Source organism: Gadus chalcogrammus, chromosome 22 (genome assembly GCF_026213295.1).
Source record: "Gadus chalcogrammus isolate NIFS_2021 chromosome 22, NIFS_Gcha_1.0, whole genome shotgun sequence".
Taxonomy (NCBI): domain Eukaryota; kingdom Metazoa; phylum Chordata; class Actinopteri; order Gadiformes; family Gadidae; genus Gadus; species Gadus chalcogrammus.
In genome coordinates this window covers 11,145,824-11,166,315 of record NC_079433.1, presented here as the reverse complement: position 1 = coordinate 11,166,315, position 20,492 = coordinate 11,145,824, and the positions used below count along the sequence as shown (strand labels likewise).

Below are 20,492 nucleotides of genomic sequence, written 5' to 3'. Positions count from 1 at the left end.
CTGAACCCGCTCATACACATTAGAAACCCTTCTCCTCGGCTCCTGTGTGCGACAGGGGACGCAGACAACTCTAGCGTCGACACGGAGGAGAAGGAGACGGTGGCCAGCACAGGACAAGAGGAAGAGGAGGTGGAGGAAGAGGAGCAAAAGAAGGAGAAGGAGGAACGGGAAAAGGCGTCGGAAGAGAAATCGCTTGGAGAGGAGAAGAGGGAGGAGGAGGAGGAGGAGGAGGGGGGAGGGAAGGAAGAAGAGAAGGAGAGAGGGGGGGAGGCGGCAGAGGAGGAGGACAGCGGTATCCTGAGTGACAAGGAGCGTCAGAATGAGGAGGTGAACGAGAAGGACAACTGCTCGGCCTCCAGTATCTCCTCGGCCAGCAGCACCCTGGAGAGGGAGGAGCGGGAGGAGAGAGCCAACAGCAAGAATGGTAGGAGCCTCACACCTCACACGCACGCACACACACACAATCACACACAGTGCCACAAACACAGGAGCGCACACACACACAATCACACACAGTGCCACAAACACAGGAGCGCACACGCACAAACTCACACACATACACGCGCACGTCCGCACCTACATGCAGTCGCACACACGCGCATACAAACACACTAGCAAACACACGCAAACTCACACACAAACATACACACGCACACACAAACATACACACAAACTAATGTATGCATTCAAAAACATGCAAACATATTACAAAACACGTACCTGTACATCAAAACAAAAATAAACACACAGACTTACAAACACACATTGACAAACACACGCACACACACACACCTACATATATTTATCGACTGAAGCAGGCTACTGTAGTTGGGGCCAGGTGAGTTAAGGTCGAGGGCAGGTCATGTTTTTAATTTAAGCAAACAAGGTTCGGGAATGAGCGAGACTAAATCAGGCGTTAAACTACCTGAGATTTCCACACACACATGCACGCATGTGCACACACACATACCTTGAGACCTGTTTTCCCCTTCTGATGTGGGTTGGAGGGTCTTGGAAGAAAGTTTAAGTAGGGGAAATTGTTTGCAATAACATCAGGCAGATCACTCTCAATATGATATGTAAACAACACTTCCTGCTCGACACTCATTTAATCAAATGATTGAACCTCTCTCTCTCCCTCTCCCTCTTGTTGACTCTCTCTCTCTCTCTCTCTCTCTCTCTCTCTCTCTCTCTCTCTCTCTCTCTCTCTCTCTCTCTCTCTCTCTCTCTCTCTCTCTCTCTCTCTCTCTCTCTCTCTCTCTCTCTCTCTCTCTCTCTCTCTCCCCCTCTTGTTGACTCTCTCTCTCTCTCTCTCTCTCTCTCTCTCTCTCTCTCTCTCTCTCTCTCTCTCCCCCTCTTGTTGACTCTCTCTCTCTCTCTCTCTCTCTCTCTCTCCCTCTCCCTCTTGTTGACTCTCTCTCTCTCTCCCGCTGTCTCCCTCTCTCTCTCCTCTCTCTCTCTCTCTCTCTCTCTCTCTCTCTCTCTCTCTCTCTCTCTCTCTCTCTCTCTCTCTCTCACTCCCCCTCCCTCCCTCCCTCCCTCCCTCTCTCTCTCCCCCTCTCTCTCAGGGTGTATCGAGGCGGAGGTGAGCGAGCCGTGCAGCAAGCTGCTCAACAGCAAGCTCTTCATGCTGGACATGCTGTACTCCCAGAGCAAGAAGCCCTCCGACGAAGAGGAGGGGGAGGAGGAGGAGGAGAAGCAGCAGGAGAAAGGGGGCGAGGCCGTCGCCGCGACGACAGACGCCGCCGAGCCGGGCGACACCCAGACGCCCCAGGAACCCGAAGGCCCCGAGCTTCGCGGGGGGACCGTGCGCGCCTTCGCCGAGCGCTTCGGGGACCTGGTCAAGGACCTGGGCTCGCCGGACCCCCACTCCTCCTCCTCCACCACGCCCGCTCCGGAGGAGCCCCCCCCACCGCCGCCGCCCCCCAAGAAGGAGTCGGAGACCATCTGGGACCAGCTGCTGGCCAGCCCACGGGAGCTGCGCATCGGCGACGACTTCGACTTCACCGACCTCACGGAGACGGACGACCGGGACGTCCTGGACGCCGGGCTGCGGCAGGGCTTCAGCGACCGGCCGCCGCCGCCGCCCCCGCTGCCCTCCCTGATGCCCCCGCGCTTCCCCCCGCCGCCGCCCATGCTGGGGATGGCCGGCTGCCCCCCTCCCCCACCGCCCATGATGGGCATGATGAGGCCCCCCCCGCCCCCTGCCTTCAACACGCCCTCGGCCCCCCCCACCGAGCCCCCGCTCTTCAGCAAGAAGAAGAAGACCATCCGCCTGTTCTGGAGCGAGGTGGGCCCTTTGGGATGCTTCCTAGTGCTGCTTATAGCTCTATAGTGCTGCTTATAGTTCTATAGTGCTGCTTATAGCTCTATAGTGCTGATTATAGCTCTATAGTGCTGCTTATAGCTCTATAGTGCTGCTTATAGTTATATAGTGCTGCTTATAGATCTATAGTGCTGCTTATAGTTCTATAGTGCTGCTTATAGCTCTATAGTGCTGCTTATAGCTCTATAGTGCTGCTTATAGTTATATAGTGTTGCTTATAGCTCTATAGTGCTGCTTATAGCTCTATAGTGCTGCTTATAGTTCTATAGTGCTGCTTATAGCTCCATAGTGCTGCTTATAGCTCTATAGTGCTGCTTATAGCTCTAAAGTGCTGCTTATAGTTCTATAGTGCTGCTTATAGTTCTATAGTGCTGCTTATAGTTCTATAGTGCTGTTTATAGCTCTATAGTGCTGTTTATAGTTCTATAGTGCTGCTTATAGCTCTATAGTACTGCTTATAGTTCTATAGTGCTGCTTATAGTTCTATAGTGCTGCTTATAGCTCTATAGTGCTGCTTATAGTTCTATAGTGCTGTTTATAGCTCTATAGTGCTGCTTATAGTTCTATAGTGCTGCTTATAGCTCTATAGTGCTGCTTATAGTTCTATAGTGCTGTTTATAGTTCTATAGTGCTGCTTATAGTTCTATAGTGCTGTTTATAGCTGTATAGTGCTGTTTATAGTTATATAGTGCTGCTTATAGCTCTATAGTGCTGCTTATAGCTCTATAGTGCTGCTTATAGTTCTATAGTGCTGCTTATAGTTCTATAGTGGTTTATAGCTCTATAGTGCTGTTTATAGCTCTATAGTGCTGTTTATAGTTCTATAGTGCTGTTTATAGTTCTATAGTGCTGCTTATAGCTCTATAGTGCTGCTTATAGCTCTATAGTGCTGCTTATAGTTCTATAGTGCTGCTTATAGTTATATAGTGCTGTTCATAGCTCTATTGTAGTGCTGTTCATAGCTCTATAGTAGTGCTGTTCATAGCTCTATAGTAGTGCTGTTCATAGCTCTATAGTAGTGCTGTTTATAGCTCTATAGTAGTGCTGTTTATAGCTCTATAGTAGTGCTGTTTATAGCTCTATAGTAGTGCTGCTTATAGTTCTATGTTGCTGCTTATAGATCTAGAGTGCTCTTTATAATTCTATAGTTCTATAGGGCTGTTTATAGCACACTGGTACTGTTTATAGTTGTATAGTACTGTTGTGAGGGTCTATAGTACTGTTCATAGTACTATAGTAGTGTTCATAGTTCTATAGTACTGTTCATAGTACATTAGTACTTTTCATAGTTATATAGTTCTGTTTATAGTTCTATAGTACTGTTCATAGTGCTGCATTCAAGTCCTGGTAATAGTTAATAGTTTTACCTGGAAGTTGAGCGTGAAGTACACGCTAAAGTTAATTATTTATTTTTCTTTCTTCTTGTTTTCTTTCATTTGTATTAGATTATTACCGTCAACGTAACTCATCAGTGGGTACTGGCAAATGCTCGGTAGTTGTTGTTGTTGTTGTTCTGGTTCCACGATTTAGACTTCTCTGTTTTGTTGGCTTTATTGGTCTTGGTCTCCAGGGTTATGCGTTGGGAACTCAATGTTTTTGGGGTTTCATTGGTATTCGGCGAACACATCAAAGAAGCGTCCCGGTTTGCTGAATGTGTTCCACCTGGTTGTGGTTGTGAACAGGTGCGGCCGTCTGAGTACCAGTACCAGGACTACAGCCGCAGCGGAGACTCCCTCTGGTCCAAACTGGAGCCCGTCAAAGTGGACACGGCCAAACTGGAGCACCTGTTTGAGACCAAATCCAAGGAGATCGCCGTGACCAAGGTAAAGGGAGCGACGGTCCATGTGTAGAACATGCTGGGTTCACTTTGGGGTTCACACTCACAGATTTGTTTGTGACGCTAGCAAGATTCTAGAATGTGTGGCTAACGGCCACACATTCATTTTCTCGTATTTGAGGCGTGGTTTACGATTGCCCGGAGCCGTTTATTTGGCGCTACGAATGTCTATGATATGAGTCTGTACGTAGCTTATAGCCAATCATATCAATTATACCAGATGGCGTATTTAGAGCGACAGAAATTCGATAAGGAAGAAGACGATGTGTGTGTCGAATAGACCTCGTCATCGTCTTGCTGTCCCTCCCCGTTCTGTGATTGGCAGCGCCTAGCAGCGCAAAATGAAATTGTGCGCAAGGCAGCATGGGTATACCCAGGCTAACAAGATGCGGCCAAAACCTAGAATAAACCATCTATGTTGTTTAGCTTCACCGTCTGGCAAAACCTCACCTCCTCCACACAAAAAATGATGTGTAACTCTTTCGACACATTTGTTAAATTTGGTGAGACATGCAGGATTTATTATACTGAATCCCCGTGGTTTGTGTGGTTGGTGATTATTGACACCTAGATGATCCTGCACAGCGAAACAGAAGTCAGTCCTCCCCCGGCCCCCAGCAGCGGTCGTAGTAGTGAGGTCTGTGTGGTTTTGTAGGGGCTTATGTGTTCTCCGCCGTTCTAACCGGAGCAGAGTAAAGTAGAGCGGCCCAGCCCCGGCTCTTAAACTCTTTAAGTCCCACATGGCCTATAAATGGTAAAAGTATGTTTCACAAAGACAGGCAGCTCGAACCAGGCCCCTCGCATTTCAGCCACGCACACACACTCACACACTCAAACACACCCACACCCACGCACACACACACACACACACACACACACACACACACACACACACACACACACACACACACACACACACCAGATAAACACCATACACACACACACACACACATGCCACTAACTGCACCAATTATCAATTCACCTGCACCCCCCCTCCCCTGGCTGCGGCCGGGTGGTCCGCACCTGGGTGTCAACGGAGATCAGCTAATATTGTTCTTCAAGGGTGGGAATGGAAAGGTAGCTATGGTTGGGGGGTACCCCTTATGGGCTACCCTAGTTCAGTGTTTCTCTGTCCCCAAAAGCCGGGAATATGCTCTTATGTATGCCACTGGAAACGGAAATAAAAAAAGCCAGGTCTTTGTTCCTTACAATTGTTACGGGTACACTACGAAACAAGTTCTCTTCAATGGACAGCAGATGGACATCAAACTCACAGACAAAAACATATGTTCAATATGTATTTCAATGTTTTGATTCAGCGTACGATTATAAGCACTCATATGGTAATAGTTATGGTTATGTAAGAATGGCATAATGGAATTGACTACATGTGCCGTGTCCTCTAGCGAGCGCAAGCTAGTTCTTAACACCTGCTCTGATGTTACTCGCTGTGTTCTCTCCCGCTTCTAGTGTTACTTTCAGAGTTTTATGAAGTCGTTATTCACGTGACTCAAGTATCTACACACTGGGCTCCTATATATATGACACATATGTTTCATAGCTCTTGAAGCTATGGCGATAAAATCAAGTGAATGAAAGGGAAGCCGAGCTAGGCTAACTCCTTTACCACAGCTGCTTTCCATTTAGCTTCAGGGGGAGATCCCACTAAGCCTATAATAGTCTATAAAGGGAGACGCAGATAGAGACATTGACCCTTTCTGTGTGTGTGTGTGTGTGTGTGTGTGTGTGTGTGTGTGTGTGTGTGTGTGTGTGTGTGTGTGTGTGTGTGTGTGTGTGTGTGTGTGTGTGTGTGTGTGTGTGTGTGTGACTACAGAAAACGGCGGCGGACGGCAAGCGGCAGGAGGTCATAGTGCTGGACTCCAAGAGGAGCAACGCCATCAACATCGGCATGACAGTACTGCCCCCCCCACGCACCATCAAGACCGCCATCGTCAACTTTGACGAGTACGCGCTCAACAAGGAGGGCATAGAGGTAGGCACTGCTGTGATCAACCCTGCCCAGTTTTTAAAAGTTTTTATTGACCCATTTTGGTTATTTTATTGCTAATCCTGGTTTATCTAACTATCTTTTTTTTCTGCGTTGTTTAATTTTGTCCTCTGCTGTATTCTCTACACTTTGCAAAGCTTGTTCTTAAACAGTGCTTTGTAACTGAAGTGTATTATTACTTTGACCAACACTACTACTACACTACCATACTATTACTACTACTACTACAACTAATAACACTACTACCATTACCACTACTACTACAACTAATACCACTACTACCATTACTACTTCTACACCTGCTACTTCTACGTTGATATCTGGCTCAACTGGTTGAGCATGCTACATTTCCACCTTAATTACGGTTTGTTTCCCACTTGGGCCCTCCATGTTAACAAAGGATGCACCCAACGTATATACTCTCTCTCTCTCTCTCTCTCTCTCTCTCTCTCTCTCGCTCTCGCTCTCTCTCGCGCGCTCTCTCTCGCTCTCTCTCTCGCGCGCTCTCTCTCGCCCTCTCTCTCTCTCGCGCGCTCTCTCTCGCCCCTCTCTCTCTCTCGCGCGCTCTCTCTCGCCCCTCTCTCTCTCTCTCTCTCTCTCTCTCTCGCCCTCTCTCTCTCTCTCTCTCTCTCTCTCGCCCCTCTCTCTCTCTCTCTCTCTCTCTCTCTCTCTCTCTCTCTCTCTCTCTCTCTCTCTCTCTCTCTCTCTCTCTCTCTCTCTCTCTCTCTCCCTCCCTCTAGAAAATCCTGACCATGATCCCCACGGAGGAGGAGAAGCAGAGGATCCAGGAGGCCCAGCTGGCCAACCCCGACGTGCCGCTGGGCTCGGCGGAGCAGTTCCTGCTCAGCCTGTCCTCCATCAGCGAGCTGTCGGCGCGCCTGCAGCTCTGGGCCTTCAAGCTGGACTACGAGGCCACCGAGAAGGTGTGTAGCTGGAGGAGGGCCAGAGGGGAGCCCAGGGCTGGAGAAACAATGAATTGCTAAAATGCGGATTCTGGAACAATTTTCAATCCCCCCCCCCCGCCAAAAAAAACTTTTTCCAAAACAAATTTTAGATTCAAATTTATTTTTGGGGCAAAAATGCGGATTGGATGAATATTTTACGGGAAATCAAGAACAAACATTTCTGAATTGGAAGAAGATTAAAATCAGTTGTCAACTCGTAAGGAGGGCTGGATGGGTAGCGCCCGAAGTGTTAGACGGCCAGCCAGAAGGTTCTGTGTTCAATTCTGAATATCTGCAGGAATCCGTATGTAAGAGGCCCAACCTCGGCTCCTTCATGGATTTGTATTTCCTTGATTCCAAGCCACACAACAACACTATCATTATATCACAGCATGACAACAAATTACCAAACGTGCCGCTTTTCTAATGAAGCTTCAGTGTTTCCTGACGCGCACACACACACACACACACACACACACACACACACACACACACACACACACACACACACACACACACACACACACACACACACACACACACACACACACACACACACACACACACACACACGCAAGGAATGCACTTAGGGTGGGAGGAAGAGGGGCCGGAGTTCAAAGACGGGGCTGCAGAATGGAAAACATGTCGGCTCTCCTGTAAATTTTACAGTTTTCCGTGTGGCTCTGATCTCCAAACATTCCCCACTCGTCCCGGTGGGACCGGTCGGCTGCAGGAGTGCTTTTAATAGAGAGCAACATACCGAGACAGCTCTTTCTCTAAAGAAACCGGCCACTGTTTAATTTTATATGTATAACATTAGATACCAGGTATTATATTGAATGCAGATGCTTTCACAATATGACGACACTGTCGTCATATTATGAAAAGTTAGAGGCGACCATCATTTAGCGCAGTATCTAAGCCGCTTCATGAAACCGTGCCGATTTATTTTTTTCAAGTTTTTAAGTCATGCAAACCTCAGCCAAATGTAAGCGTTGTTTATCTAAAAAGACATCATAAATCATTTGACCATCAGTCAACTGACGAATATGATTTGAAAACCCTAACACACACAAACATGCATGTGAACACATAACACACACACACAGACACACACACATGTGAACTCACACAAACACACACACACATAGAGGAGAGCTTCCTGGATAAAAGCTTCAAAGGCTTGTGTAATCAGAAGCAGGTTTTGATAGCAACGGATGACACAATCCTCACACAACCTGCGGTAACCACAGAACACTGGCTGGTGATTCACAGCCCGCCAGAGACCACAGGCCCACCTGTTGTACACTTAGGTCACCATGGGTCTGCAATGAGATGCGCATGCTGTTGGTATGTCTCCATTAACTTTTAATGGTGTTTGTGTGTGTATGTGTGTGTAATTGTTTGTGTGTGTGTCTGTGTGTGTGTATGTTTATTTGTGTGTGTTTTTGTAAATGTTTGTGTTTGTGTATGCGTGCGTGCGGGTGTGTGTGTGTGTGTGTGTGTGTGTGTGTGTGTGTGTGTGTGTGTGTGTGTGTGTGTGTGTGTGTGTGTGTGTGTGTGTGTGTGTGTGTGTGTGTGTGTGTGTGTGTGTGTGTGTGCCTGTGTGTGTGTTTGTGTGTCTGTCCAGGAAGTGGCAGAGCCCCTGCAGGACTTGAAGGAAGGGATGGAGCAGCTGGAGAAGAACAAGACGCTGCGCCACATCCTCTCCACGCTGCTCGCCATCGGGAACTTCCTCAACGGAACCAACGTAAGACCCCCTCCCCGTCCCGATCCCCCCCCCTCCCCTCCCCGTCCCGACCCCCACACCTCGCTCTCCCTCTGATCTTCTCCTTTTCCCGACACACTTACATCACTTAAAGCTGTAATGAAAGGCCTCCTTCACTGTTTATCTGATGATGTGTGTGTGTGTTTCTTTCGGTGTGTGTTTGTTTTTGTTTGTGTGTCTGCTCGTCTGACTGAGTGTGTGTGTGTGTGTGTGTGTGTGTGTGTGTGTGTGTGTGTGTGTGTGTGTGTGTGTGTGTGTGTGTGTGTGTGTGTGTGTGTGTGTGTGTGTGTGTGTGTGTGTGTGTGTTTCGGTGTGTTTGTGTGTGTGTGTTTTTGTTTGTGTGTGTGCATGTCTGATTGCATGTGTGTGTGTGTGTGTGTCTGTGTGTGTGCGTGTGTTTGTGTGTTGGTCTCTGTGTGTGTATGTGTGTTTGGATGTGTATATATGGGTGTGTGTGTGTGTGTGCGTGTGTGCGTGTGTTTGTCTCTTTGTGTATATGTGTGTATGTGTGTTTGGATGTGTATATATGTGTGCGTGTGTTTGTCTCTTTGTGTGTATGTGTGTGTGTGTGTGTGTGTGTGTGTGTGTGCGTGTGCGTGTGTGCGTGCGTGTCCAGGCGAAGGGCTTTGAGCTGACCTACCTGGAGAAGGTTCCGGAGGTGAAGGACACGGTGCACAAGCAGTCCCTGCTGCACCACGTCTGCTCCGTGGTGGCCGAGAACTTCCCCCAGAGCTCCGACCTCTACTCCGAGATCGGCGCCATCACCCGCTCCGCCAAGGTCAGTCGAAGGTCACTGTATGGCGCCGTGTTCATGGGACTTATGTAAAGGTCAACATTCATCCATGGCACGGTGAGGCAGGATGGAAGTGGTAGACACTGCGTGGTGGTGGTTGAGAGTGAAACACCACTCTATTCCAACAGTGTGTTCACAAGCAGTGTATTACCCCATGTAGATTGACATGTCGGGAACCCTCACCCCCCTCTATTGCAACCTTGGGAATCAAACTCATTCATACTAATAATTAATTGAGTAGAACTAGTCTAGTGTTTACGGTGATTGACGCACAGAATAAAGGTTCTGGATTCAAATGATATTGTCCTCAGTCTACCAGGATGCCTCACCCCTACCCGCTCCATAATGTACAAAAAAGGCACTTCAAGTCTCTTAGGACGGATGCACGTTTTGGCTTAATCCACTAGAGTGAATCGCCATTAAAGCAATCCGATCAAACCTTAATCGTGACCCCCAGCATGGGATATCTTCTAGGATTTGACCCTCCCTCCCTCCCTCTCTCCCCCCAGGTGGACTTCGACCAGCTGCAGGAGACCCTGACCCAGATGGAGCGCCGCTGCAAAGCCTCCTGGGACCACCTGAAGGTGATCGCCAAGCACGAGATGAAGGCCCAGCTCAAGCAGAAGATGTCGGACTTCCTCAAGGACTGCGCCGAGCGCATCATCATCCTGAAGATCGTCCACCGCCGGATCATCAACAGGTAGAGCCCCCGTCCCCACGCCGACCACACCGCCATGGGTCGAGCCGAGCCACACGTACAACGGGAAAACTGGAAAACATCCCTTCTAGATCTACCCTCTTTTCGGGGGTAAATAAAGTTCTGTTTTGACTACAACTTTCTGAGAGTAGTTAGTCATCTTTCCACAGTGGTCCTTTTAAAACGGTCTTTAAGCTACACTAAATGATCCTTTTAAAATGTGCTTATGTTGCAGATTAGTAATAGCTAAGAATAGGGCTTCAAAGTGGGATATGAAGCAATGAGGCTAGAGGTTAATATCAGTCAAGTTACTTTTACCTTGACCGTTTACTCTCCATGAAATAGTAAAGGCAACTTGTTAAACCCGGAGTTTGAGCGTTTGTGTGTGTGTGTGTGTTCTTGTTTTTTTGTTTTCCGGCGTTTTTCTCGGTTGCACATTCCGTCCGTCCGTGGCGTGCGCGATGCGTCTCCCGTTAGCGTAGCGTCTGCCGCCGTGGAGGTTGTGGCGAGGGAAGAAGGGATGACTTCCCCTTCCTCCACAACATCTCAGGCACGCCTCATTACCGCCGGATTCCAGTGGGATCACGTTGATGAGACGGCCTCACATGTAGCGCATCGGGGTGGTTTTAATGGGAGAATAAATGTGCTAAAGAACAGTGGTTTGGTCTCCCCGCGGGAAACTAAAGAGAACAATTCTGTTTACCACTTCCAGAGAAAATCCCTTCCTGTCAAAACACACGGATACTCCACTCAGCCCTGGGGAGTCAGCCCCCTCTCCATGGATTTCTGTTAGATTTACACTTCAGTCATTTAGTCGAGGCTTCTACCCCAAAGGGACTCATGGAGGGAGTCTCTCAAAGTGCGGCCGGGAACAATTGAAGCATTTCATTCAAATTGAATAGTTTTCGAGGACTGGACTGGAGTGTTGAGGAGTCATTGGAATAAGGCATGACAGGTTGAAGCTGCTGTAGGTAGGATAGAGGGAAACCGAAAGGAGCAAAAGAGAGCCCGATTCTTTTGAATAAACAAAGCAACAAAGCACCCTGTCCATCCCTGCTCCTTTCCTTCTTACGTATCCCCGCCGTTGAGAACTATTGCATTCACACTCCTGTGGTGGAGCTAATTAGGCTGTGCACGTGCTTGACAATCATAAATAAAAAGAAACAAAATAAATATACTGTTTCATTGCCTCATAAAGAGGATGTAAAATACATTCTCACAGAGCGTTTGCCCCACCAACAGCTGACGGACGTCTGCGGCATTCCTCACAAATTACACTCAAACGAAGACGAGGGGCTCTTAAAGCTCACCTACAGCGCCTAATAAAAAAGCCGTTGTTCTCTTCTCTCGCTCCACACCTCAGGTTCCACGCCTTCCTGCTGTTCCTGGGCCACCCGGCCTACAGCGTGCGTGAGATCAGCGTGCACCGCTTCAGCAAGATCCTCAGCGAGTTCGCGCTGGAGTACCGGACCACGCGCGACCGCGTGCTGCAGCAGAAGCAGAAGCGCGCCGACCACCGCGAGCGCAACAAGACGCGCGGGAAGATGATCGTGGACGTCAACGCGCCGGTGAGTTCGGTCACGTGATCCGGAGAGGGGAGGAGTGGGGGGGCGGGGTTTGGACGAGGGGGGGGCGGGCGAGTGACCGTGAGAGACGACATTTGGGTCTTGGGTTTGAAAGCCCAGGGATGGCAGGGTACCTTTAAGCAAAGTGCTGGACTATCTACTTGATCGTTAATGATATGAATCCGACTTCAGTGGGAGTTGCTTTTGATAGAAGCGTGTGCGCTATGAATTATTGAATAAATAAGTGGTGAAACATGTTCATACATTCACACACACACTGCACATCCTCATATATTCCGCCCAGGTTCCGTTCTTTACACACTTTACCTTTCTTTGCCTTTTTTCCGTTTCACCATTTCATTTTTCTTGACCATTTTCATCAAAATCTCTGATCTTCATTTCCTGACTCTCTCTTTCCCACGTAGTCTGATGAAGAAGAGGAGGGCGAGGTATCACTTTGTCCACGTGTCAGTGTCTGCATGTGTGTGTGTGTGGGTGTTTGTGACTCTGTGCATCATTGCGTGCATGACACTGACTGCTGTTTCTGCACCTTTCCGATCTTTCACTTAGAAATATGGAATTGGATGTTTAGTGAGGGGTTTCTGATTTGTGGATCGCGATACATAAGCGGGTCACAGCAGTGGCCAAATGGACCAAATTAAACATTGATGATTGTTTTTTCTTTATAAAATATACATGCATGTCTGTGTAAGTTGTGTTTGTATCAGTATGTTTGAAGACCAAACAGTTGAGTACTGTATATTACCGCACAACATACATTAAGGAAACCTAATTATCCCACTGTTGAGTTGATAATCAAAATGCATTACTGCACAACACATATTTTATATTAATATAAATAAATATAAAAAAAATATTCTGCAGAAAACCCCTGCTCTAGGCGATACAAACAAATTCCTGCTGCTTTTAAAATATATATTTATAAATAAAAATAAATAAACAAACCTAACTGAATCCTCTTCCATCCTTTCCCAGGGCGGTCGCTACGGCTCAGGCGGGCTGAGCAACAGCAGCAGCGCCCCTAGTGGCCACCTGGAGAGCGAGCAGCCCCAGGGCCTGGGCCACGCTGAGGACGCGGCCGAGCACGAGAGCATGAAGGCGGTGCTGAGAGCCAGCCTGGGAGGAGGAGGAGGAGGAGGAGGAGCAGGAGGAGGAGGAGCAGGAGGAGAAGGGGAGCGAGAGGTCCCCTTGCTAGCAGGGCTACGGCGGACACGCTCACGCCCCGGTCGTGGAGGTCAGCAAACAGTCTGTACAATTGAGAAAGGTTACCCTGAGCTGGCCATCCGTAGCCTGGTGACCCATGGTGTGGTGATGTAGGGTCAAGGTGTTTACCTCCTACCTGTCTCTATACCTGCTCCATACTGACATGGGTTTAAAAGTAGATTTTAGTGGCTTTTGAGCCGGGTCAGCTAAAAATTACAAATGCTGTTAAAGTCTAGGTTTCCCCCATTACTTAACTGTACTGGCTGGCTGGCTGTTACAAACCAAGTTTTACCTCCCCAAATATTTAACAATCAAACGATGGAGAGCACTCCTGCCATGGTCTCCTAATCTGTTGCGTTCTGTGGTCCAATCAGGTCGCATTGTGCAAGCGTGGACGCCGCCTGCCCCCGAGGACTCCCCGGCGTGCGGCGACGACGCGGCCGATGAGATCATGGAGCGCATCGTGAGGTCGGCCACCCAGGGGCCCGGCACCAGGACCCAGCCCCGCGAGAGGAGGAGGTCACGGGCCAACCGCAAGTCCCGTACGTTTGGACACTAAATGGATGGTTATCAAGGTCTAGTCCACAACTGTCATTTCTTTGGACCAAAAGCCTTTTTGTCTCGTTGTTTTGATTCTTTCCTTCATTTTCTTCTATGTCATCTCTTCTCCTTTCCTCTGTTCTTCATTTTTCACTTCTTCCTTCCCCTCCGTTCTTCTTTCCTCTTCTCTTTCTCCGCTCCTCTCTACCACACTTCTCTCCCCTCGTTACCTCTTCACTTCCTCCCCTTCTCTCCCCTCCCCTCACTTCTCTGATCTGCTCCACTCGTCCCTTCCCGACGTGTCTCCCCGTCCTCCTCTTGCCTTCCCCACTCCTCCCCTGTGTTCGCATCCCCTCTGTCTCTCGTCTCATTCCTCTCCGTTCTCCTTCTCCACAGTGAGGCGCACCCTGAAGACAGGACTCACCCCAGAGGAGGCCCTGGCTTTGGGGCTGTGCGACTCCCCGGAACTGCAGTGACGTGACCTCCAGGCTGCAAGACAAGCCAGGCTCAGCCCGGACCTAACATCTCTCGCACCGTCGCCTTCCCCCTCCCTCCGCTCCCCTGCCCTCCCCTGTTTTGGTTTGTTCCGTTTTTGTTGTGTTGTGCTCCGCTTAGCCAATTGGCAACACCGTAGCTCCCCGCCGCTAGCGAATCACGCGCTTGTTCAAGGTGTGTGACTGACAAGGCAACCAATTGCATTTTGCTACAGGGGTTGGTCCTCCTGGAAGGGAGTAAGGAACCACTTAGCACAGTGAAGAAGGGACGCAGTGTAATTGAAAAGCACAAGGTTGTGTCTAATGATGGGAGACGGACTGAAATACAAACACGTTTAAGCCCTGTTGAATGGCGTCACAAAGAGATGACAGCCGACACAATGTAAACCTGCAACTCGGATACTCGTCGCCGTTCAGTCTACTTAACGCTGTGAACTAAGGTCATGAAGACTGGTATTATTATGGGATTGATCCAGAAGAAACAGACACTTTACTATCTAGTAGTTCTGACTGCCCCAGCTGGACGTCAACACCGACACAACACAGCAATGCTTTTGCTAAGAACCTATAGTGCGTGTTTATGGGTGTGTCTGTTGCGCGTGTTTGTGTGTGTGTGGGCAAAATGCAGCTTTTGTTTGGTCATGCCAGGCAATCTGGGGCAGAGGTTAGGACAGTGAGGTTTAGGTGGAATCAAACTCACGTGTGCCTTTGATTTCTAAAAGGACAACAGAATACCTGTTTGACCACTCTCTCTCTCTCTCTCTCCCTCACTCCCTTTCTCTCTCTTACATTTTCTCAGTCACTTTCTCACTGTGTTTTTATATCCGGCTACTTTTCAACGTCTCACATGAACATTTTATGGTTTAGCTAAGTAAATATATAGCTATTCTAAAGGTTTTATCCTTTTTTGTTTGTCCGAAGATGAAGATCCTTTTTATTTTCTAATTTATTATAAATGAAAACGGAGAGTCACCAGGTTACCACAAGACGTGACATCTTGCACCTTACGTTGCTTTTAAAGCGCAAGCTTTATCTAAATAAATTATACAGATAGAAGGACTACATTTTTATCTCAGCGAAACTGTTTATAAAGTGTAAAAAAAGAGAAGAAAATAGAAAGAGTTTTAAATTGTAAAATAACGGTATTTTGAAGGACAGAGAACGCCGTATGTGTACATGCCCTCCTCGGCTGCTTAGTACCACCGCGTACTGTTGTGTGCATGTGTAGTGTTATTTTGTATGGTTTTGTATTTACTTTTCTGTAGAAACTTGTATAGCCTGACAGTGAAGGGTTCACTAAATAACCTAATCACGTGAATTTATAATTTTGAGAAAAAGTGCGAACACACAAAACAATATAAACTACAAACAGACAGCACGGCCACAGCTGACATGAATTGTTTTGACCTTTTTGGTTTGGAGAGTTTATATGGACTTTATGAATGTGTGTTGTCGGTACGCTCAGCCAGCCTTGTGCCTGCTGTTGAAGTGACCTGTTAAAACTCCCACTCTGCTGCCAGAACAGAAAGGCAAACGGCAGTATCACTTGAAGAAATTTCACTTTTACAAATGGGTAAGGTAAACGCGCAAGACCCATGGTTACACACGCACACACACACACACACACACACACACACACACACACACACACACACACACACACACACACACACACACACACACACACACACACACACACACACACACACACACACACACACTTGAAACGCTGTAGAAACATTCTGCAATAATAAAAAAGTATCTACAATATTGTCTGATTCTGAAGCACTTTTTTGGGTTGAGGTGTGTGATCGTTAACGTAACTGGGAGGCCAGTTTTACCCAAAGACCCCTAAAGATGAATTTCTTATATTTACTCAAAAATAACTACTTTTGAGAACATGATAACATGACCCATGGTATTATGTTCGTAGTTTAGTTACAAATAAGTTACAAATAAATAAGATTAAAAGGTAAATAGTTGGAGCAGAAGACGCTGAAAACCTTACGCTCAAATGTGAGGCAAATTACAAGTAAAGGATGTCTTCATGGTCCAACACGAACGGAATGGGTTAGAAAATGTAAACAGGGATAAAATATTTTCATGACAGTAGATGGCTAATTAGTATTTTACAAGGAACCGAGCCTGTGTTTAGTTTCAGTCTTTGGTCAGCAGATGGCGCCATATCACTAAACATTAGTTTGATTCAGTTTAATGATAGTTCCAGTGTAGTGCTACGATATATATTAGTGTGGTTGCAGAGCAAGCAACTCTATTGCGGTCATGTAATTGTTATCATACTTCCGCCTCATTTTGGGATGAGTAAATGGGGACGAAACACTCAAATCGTACACTCCAAACCTGAATACCTAACCTAAACGGCCACTTTCTGTTTACCAATTTTTTTGCCTAAAAGACCATAATGACCCTCTATAAATAATCAGAAAAAGCGACCCGTAAACCCAAATGATCCAAATTTGGCCCACATAAAAAGTGCAGAGTTATGGCCGATATATGCAATTATGCAAATGACATTTCATTCAACCAAATCACAAGTCTGCTTCAGAGAACCCCTAGGAACTCAAATTTAGTGTGCCAATCAAGAACACCCCCCTTGTGTAATGTGGAAGGTTTTGCGTCGATAGCTAAAGAAATTACTTCACAGTCTCAATTTCCATGACCACGGTTGCAGGTGCTCATCTAGCTATTTTTTATAATGGATGTCAATGAGGTAATAACTCTGACTTCAAACATTCCGAAGGTGAGCAACACAGAGTTTCCGTAGCTGGCTGTCAGCGGTCAAAGACTGTATGGTAGCGGCACATTGAATTTTCTCCAGTCTAATTTTTACTTAAATGTTAGTAAAGATGAAAGCAGTAAGGCATCCTCCTTTCTTTGGCTTAAATGTGAAAGTGCACAATATTGTGAACAACTCATTTTGGTGTTTATAAAGTTGCTAGAATAAGGGGAAACAGTGTCTTTGAAGCACATTTTTTTCTGGGGGAGGACCCCCAGACCCCCCCTTTAAATTAAAAACCAAACTATTCTTTTAAGTGCTACATGGAGATGTAACATGTGCCCCGAATGGGACCTTCAAGGCAGCGCTTGCTAAGGTTAGGGGATAGAACCTTCCAGGCAGCGCTGCCTTTAAGGCTCCGTTGGGCGACAAAACACCATCAAGTTAGAAAAGCCACTGTGTCCGCTGGTGGGGCCCCATGTTGTCCAGAATGTGCCCTTTTTTATTTTTTCGCCCCTGCCCTTCAAACAGTCTGAGTCCGCCACTGCATATAATCATAACTACAGCCATAAAACAATAAAATCCCAATCCTTTACATCCAATGCTAATCGGAATAATGCCAGTGAGGGCAGATCAGGCTAAATGAGTGATGGTGGGATTTCATAATACATAAACGCGCTTTCATTTTCCTCAGTAGCAGCAAGCAAACAAGCAAAGCACTCCCAGACCTTTGCTCACACTGACCTTTGGGTGGGTGCGTCAGCAAAAGCATTTATTCTTTTAGTAGGTTCAATAAAGCACCACACAGCAGCTGATCCCATGGCACAGCTTTAGTTGTATATGTTGATCATAATATATTGGTTCGTCCATGCACATTACCGGCGTTAAGATCCACTAACCCGGATACCCCATGGCTAAAAAGATGAGTCTGTTGTGGGGGTCAGGCTCCCCCCCCTGCTGGCGAGTCATGATCACCCTGGAGGAGAAGAGTTTCCAGGGGTACAAACGCAAGCTGCTGTCCTTCGAGGCTGGGGAGCACAAGTCCGCTGAAGTCCGAGAGCTCAACCCGAGAGGACAGGTAAGGCTACGCCTTGAAATGGAAGCACCTAGAGTCATAGGCGAGGATACATGTTCAAAAATGTTTATATGTTGCAATGAGAGAGGGATCAGACAGATAGAGAGGCGAACTGGGGTCGGTTATTCTTTGCCAATGTTTGTTAAAAATATTTCACGGCTGTTTAAACATTTGTGATGGCATATCGTTTTGGTTTATGTTATCGCAGGTAAAAGGATCTCCCCTGCCATTTGTTTGATTAGAAAAAAATAAATGCCCTATATGTGTTTACATATTGTGTCCACACAGCAGATGGACAAGATAAGTTCAAGATTAATCAACTTGGTGCAATGAGGTGTGACTGTCTTCCACATATTTTAAAAAGCCTTATCCAACTCCAACTAAAACAACCTCCTACCAACCCCTCAGCTCCCTGTTTTCAAACATGGAGACAGCGTCCTGAATGAGTCCATCGCAGCATGCTTATTCCTGGAGGTAAGCAACACTTACAGCTACTCACAACACCTAGGCTCCAAAATGAATCAAACAAGCTAAATAGTAGTCTGCTCTGTAAAAAAATAGATGAACATTTATTTTTGGATAAATGTGATGTTTGATTATGTTGTTTGTTTACTATTTATTAATTTAGCATTAAGACTGAAATACGACTAAATTCATAGTAAATGCCTTTTTAGATGCATGAGCAGGTAGGGGTTGAATGTTAAAGTTGGCCTACATGTACAGTCACACAGGTATGGACATTGTTGTTTGAATCTAGAACCTAGGTACACACACATTACAAGCTGCCACCTAGGTACTTTTGCACCATTAAAATCGGAATAATAACAACAGGTTGCAAGGGTTAAGATGTTTGGAACTTCGGATTATGATTAACACTCTAACTATAGAATGTATGTTTTCTAATTTGAGAAAAATGTGAGGTAAAAGGTGTAGAGTCAAAGGTCACCAGGTGAAGGAAAGGAAACACTGTGTAGACTGTGTAGGAAATGTATGACGTGACCATCCCCTCTCTTCCTTACGTCCGTGTAGAACCAGTACCAGCTCAAGGGTACCAGGCTGCTCCCCCAGACGCCAGCGGAACAAGCCCTGGCCTTGCAACGCATGGTGGAAGGCATCACACTCAACGATAAGCTCAGTATGCACCTTATACACACACACGCACGCACACACCCACACACACACACACACAAACACATGCAGGCACGCCCACACAAACACACAAATTCACACTTCATAAACAAGAAGTGTAAGGGTGGAAGCAAATCCAACATTGTGCTGGATGTAAAAAGTCTGATAACAAAGCAAGCAAGTTTCCTCTTGTTGTTCCCCGAAATGTCGTTCTTGAGGAACCACATTTCTATCAGTTTGAATCGGTTCCACCACACTTTACTAATAACTGAATTGTAGTGTTACATTTGCATCACGTTTAATTTCTTACTTATTAGTCCTCTGATGAACCAAAGTGGCGAGTGCATGAAAACATGATAAGTGTATTTCACACTGACTCAAGCACACATGCTCGCACACGCATGCATACCCACACATCCACACACACACACACACACACACACACACACACACACACACACACACACACACACACGCACACACGCAAACGTGCAAACGTGCACACACATATGCAGGCCATAAAGCTGCCGTTTGTGTGTTCACTGTGTGATAATGCTTCAACCTCAGATGCGGTCATCTACTATGAGTGGTTTGTGCCTGAGGAGGAGAGGTGTGAGGCAGGGGTGAAGAGGAGCAGAGAGGTGCTGGGGGCCGAGCTTCAGCTCTGGGAAAAGTATTTGGAGCAGGTGGGCACACACACATCTACACACAGGCACACATACATACGCACATACACACACACACACACACACACACACACACACATACACAACTATCAACATGAACACACCAACACACACACACACACACACACAGCCACAAACACACCCACAAACACACCCACACTCTTATCAATGTATGTATCCATCTATAGGTGGGGCCTGGCGCATACCTCGCAGGGGCGTTCTCATTGGCTGACGTTACTGTCTTTCCAAGCGTCGCCTGTGCCTTTCGCTTTGGGTACGTTGCAATCAAGAATGAATCGATAAATGATTAACAATGAATCATTCGTCAGACGCTTGACTTTGCCGCATGATCATGCCGTATCACTTCCTGTTTCCCTGGCAGGCTGTCTGTGCTGCGGTACCCCAAGCTAGCCAAGTACTACAGCCTGCTGAAGGGCCGAGCCAGCATCAAGGTCTCCTGGCCCCCCCACTGGCTTGAGAGCCCCCAGGGCTACGATGTGCTCAAGGACCTCTGAAACACAATATAGGATGTAGTGATATGAATGACTGTTGGTTGTGGTTGTTGTATTTTTAATGTATTAAAGTATTGAACTGAGCAATGTTTTGGAGTCATGACATATCTACAATAGGTTGTAGTCGGTTGTGTCAATAGCAGTAGGAGGAGTCGTTG

The 20,492-nt window shown here is 47.0% G+C and overlaps 2 protein-coding genes across 5 annotated transcripts in view; both read left to right on the top strand.

The window, feature by feature from the left end:
• The window catches only part of fhod3a (formin homology 2 domain containing 3a), a 60,245-nt gene extending 44,369 nt beyond the window's left edge, over positions 1–15,876 (top strand). For all 4 annotated transcript variants that reach the window (XM_056582112.1, XM_056582111.1, XM_056582110.1 and 1 more), the window contains 13 exons: positions 56–424; positions 1,569–2,290; positions 4,009–4,149; positions 5,998–6,156; positions 6,912–7,094; positions 8,746–8,865; positions 9,500–9,661; positions 10,186–10,376; positions 11,737–11,941; positions 12,364–12,387; positions 12,935–13,193; positions 13,537–13,704; positions 14,099–15,876. In XM_056582112.1, coding sequence (XP_056438087.1) covers positions 56–424; positions 1,569–2,290; positions 4,009–4,149; positions 5,998–6,156; positions 6,912–7,094; positions 8,746–8,865; positions 9,500–9,661; positions 10,186–10,376; positions 11,737–11,941; positions 12,364–12,387; positions 12,935–13,193; positions 13,537–13,704; positions 14,099–14,178 — 2,783 coding nt within the window. In that variant the 3' untranslated portion in view covers positions 14,179–15,876. The remainder of the gene's footprint in view (positions 1–55; positions 425–1,568; positions 2,291–4,008; positions 4,150–5,997; positions 6,157–6,911; positions 7,095–8,745; positions 8,866–9,499; positions 9,662–10,185; positions 10,377–11,736; positions 11,942–12,363; positions 12,388–12,934; positions 13,194–13,536; positions 13,705–14,098) is intronic.
• A 1,798-nt stretch (positions 15,877–17,674) lies between these two features.
• Positions 17,675–20,428, top strand: LOC130375300 (glutathione S-transferase A-like). The gene is made up of 6 exons (XM_056582117.1): positions 17,675–18,011; positions 18,417–18,482; positions 19,038–19,143; positions 19,704–19,822; positions 20,011–20,096; positions 20,205–20,428. The coding sequence occupies exons 1-6, from the start codon at positions 17,844–17,846 to the stop codon at positions 20,335–20,337; spliced, it is 678 nt and encodes a 225-aa protein (XP_056438092.1). The 5' UTR covers positions 17,675–17,843; the 3' UTR covers positions 20,338–20,428.
• The last annotated feature ends 64 nt before the right edge of the window (positions 20,429–20,492 follow it).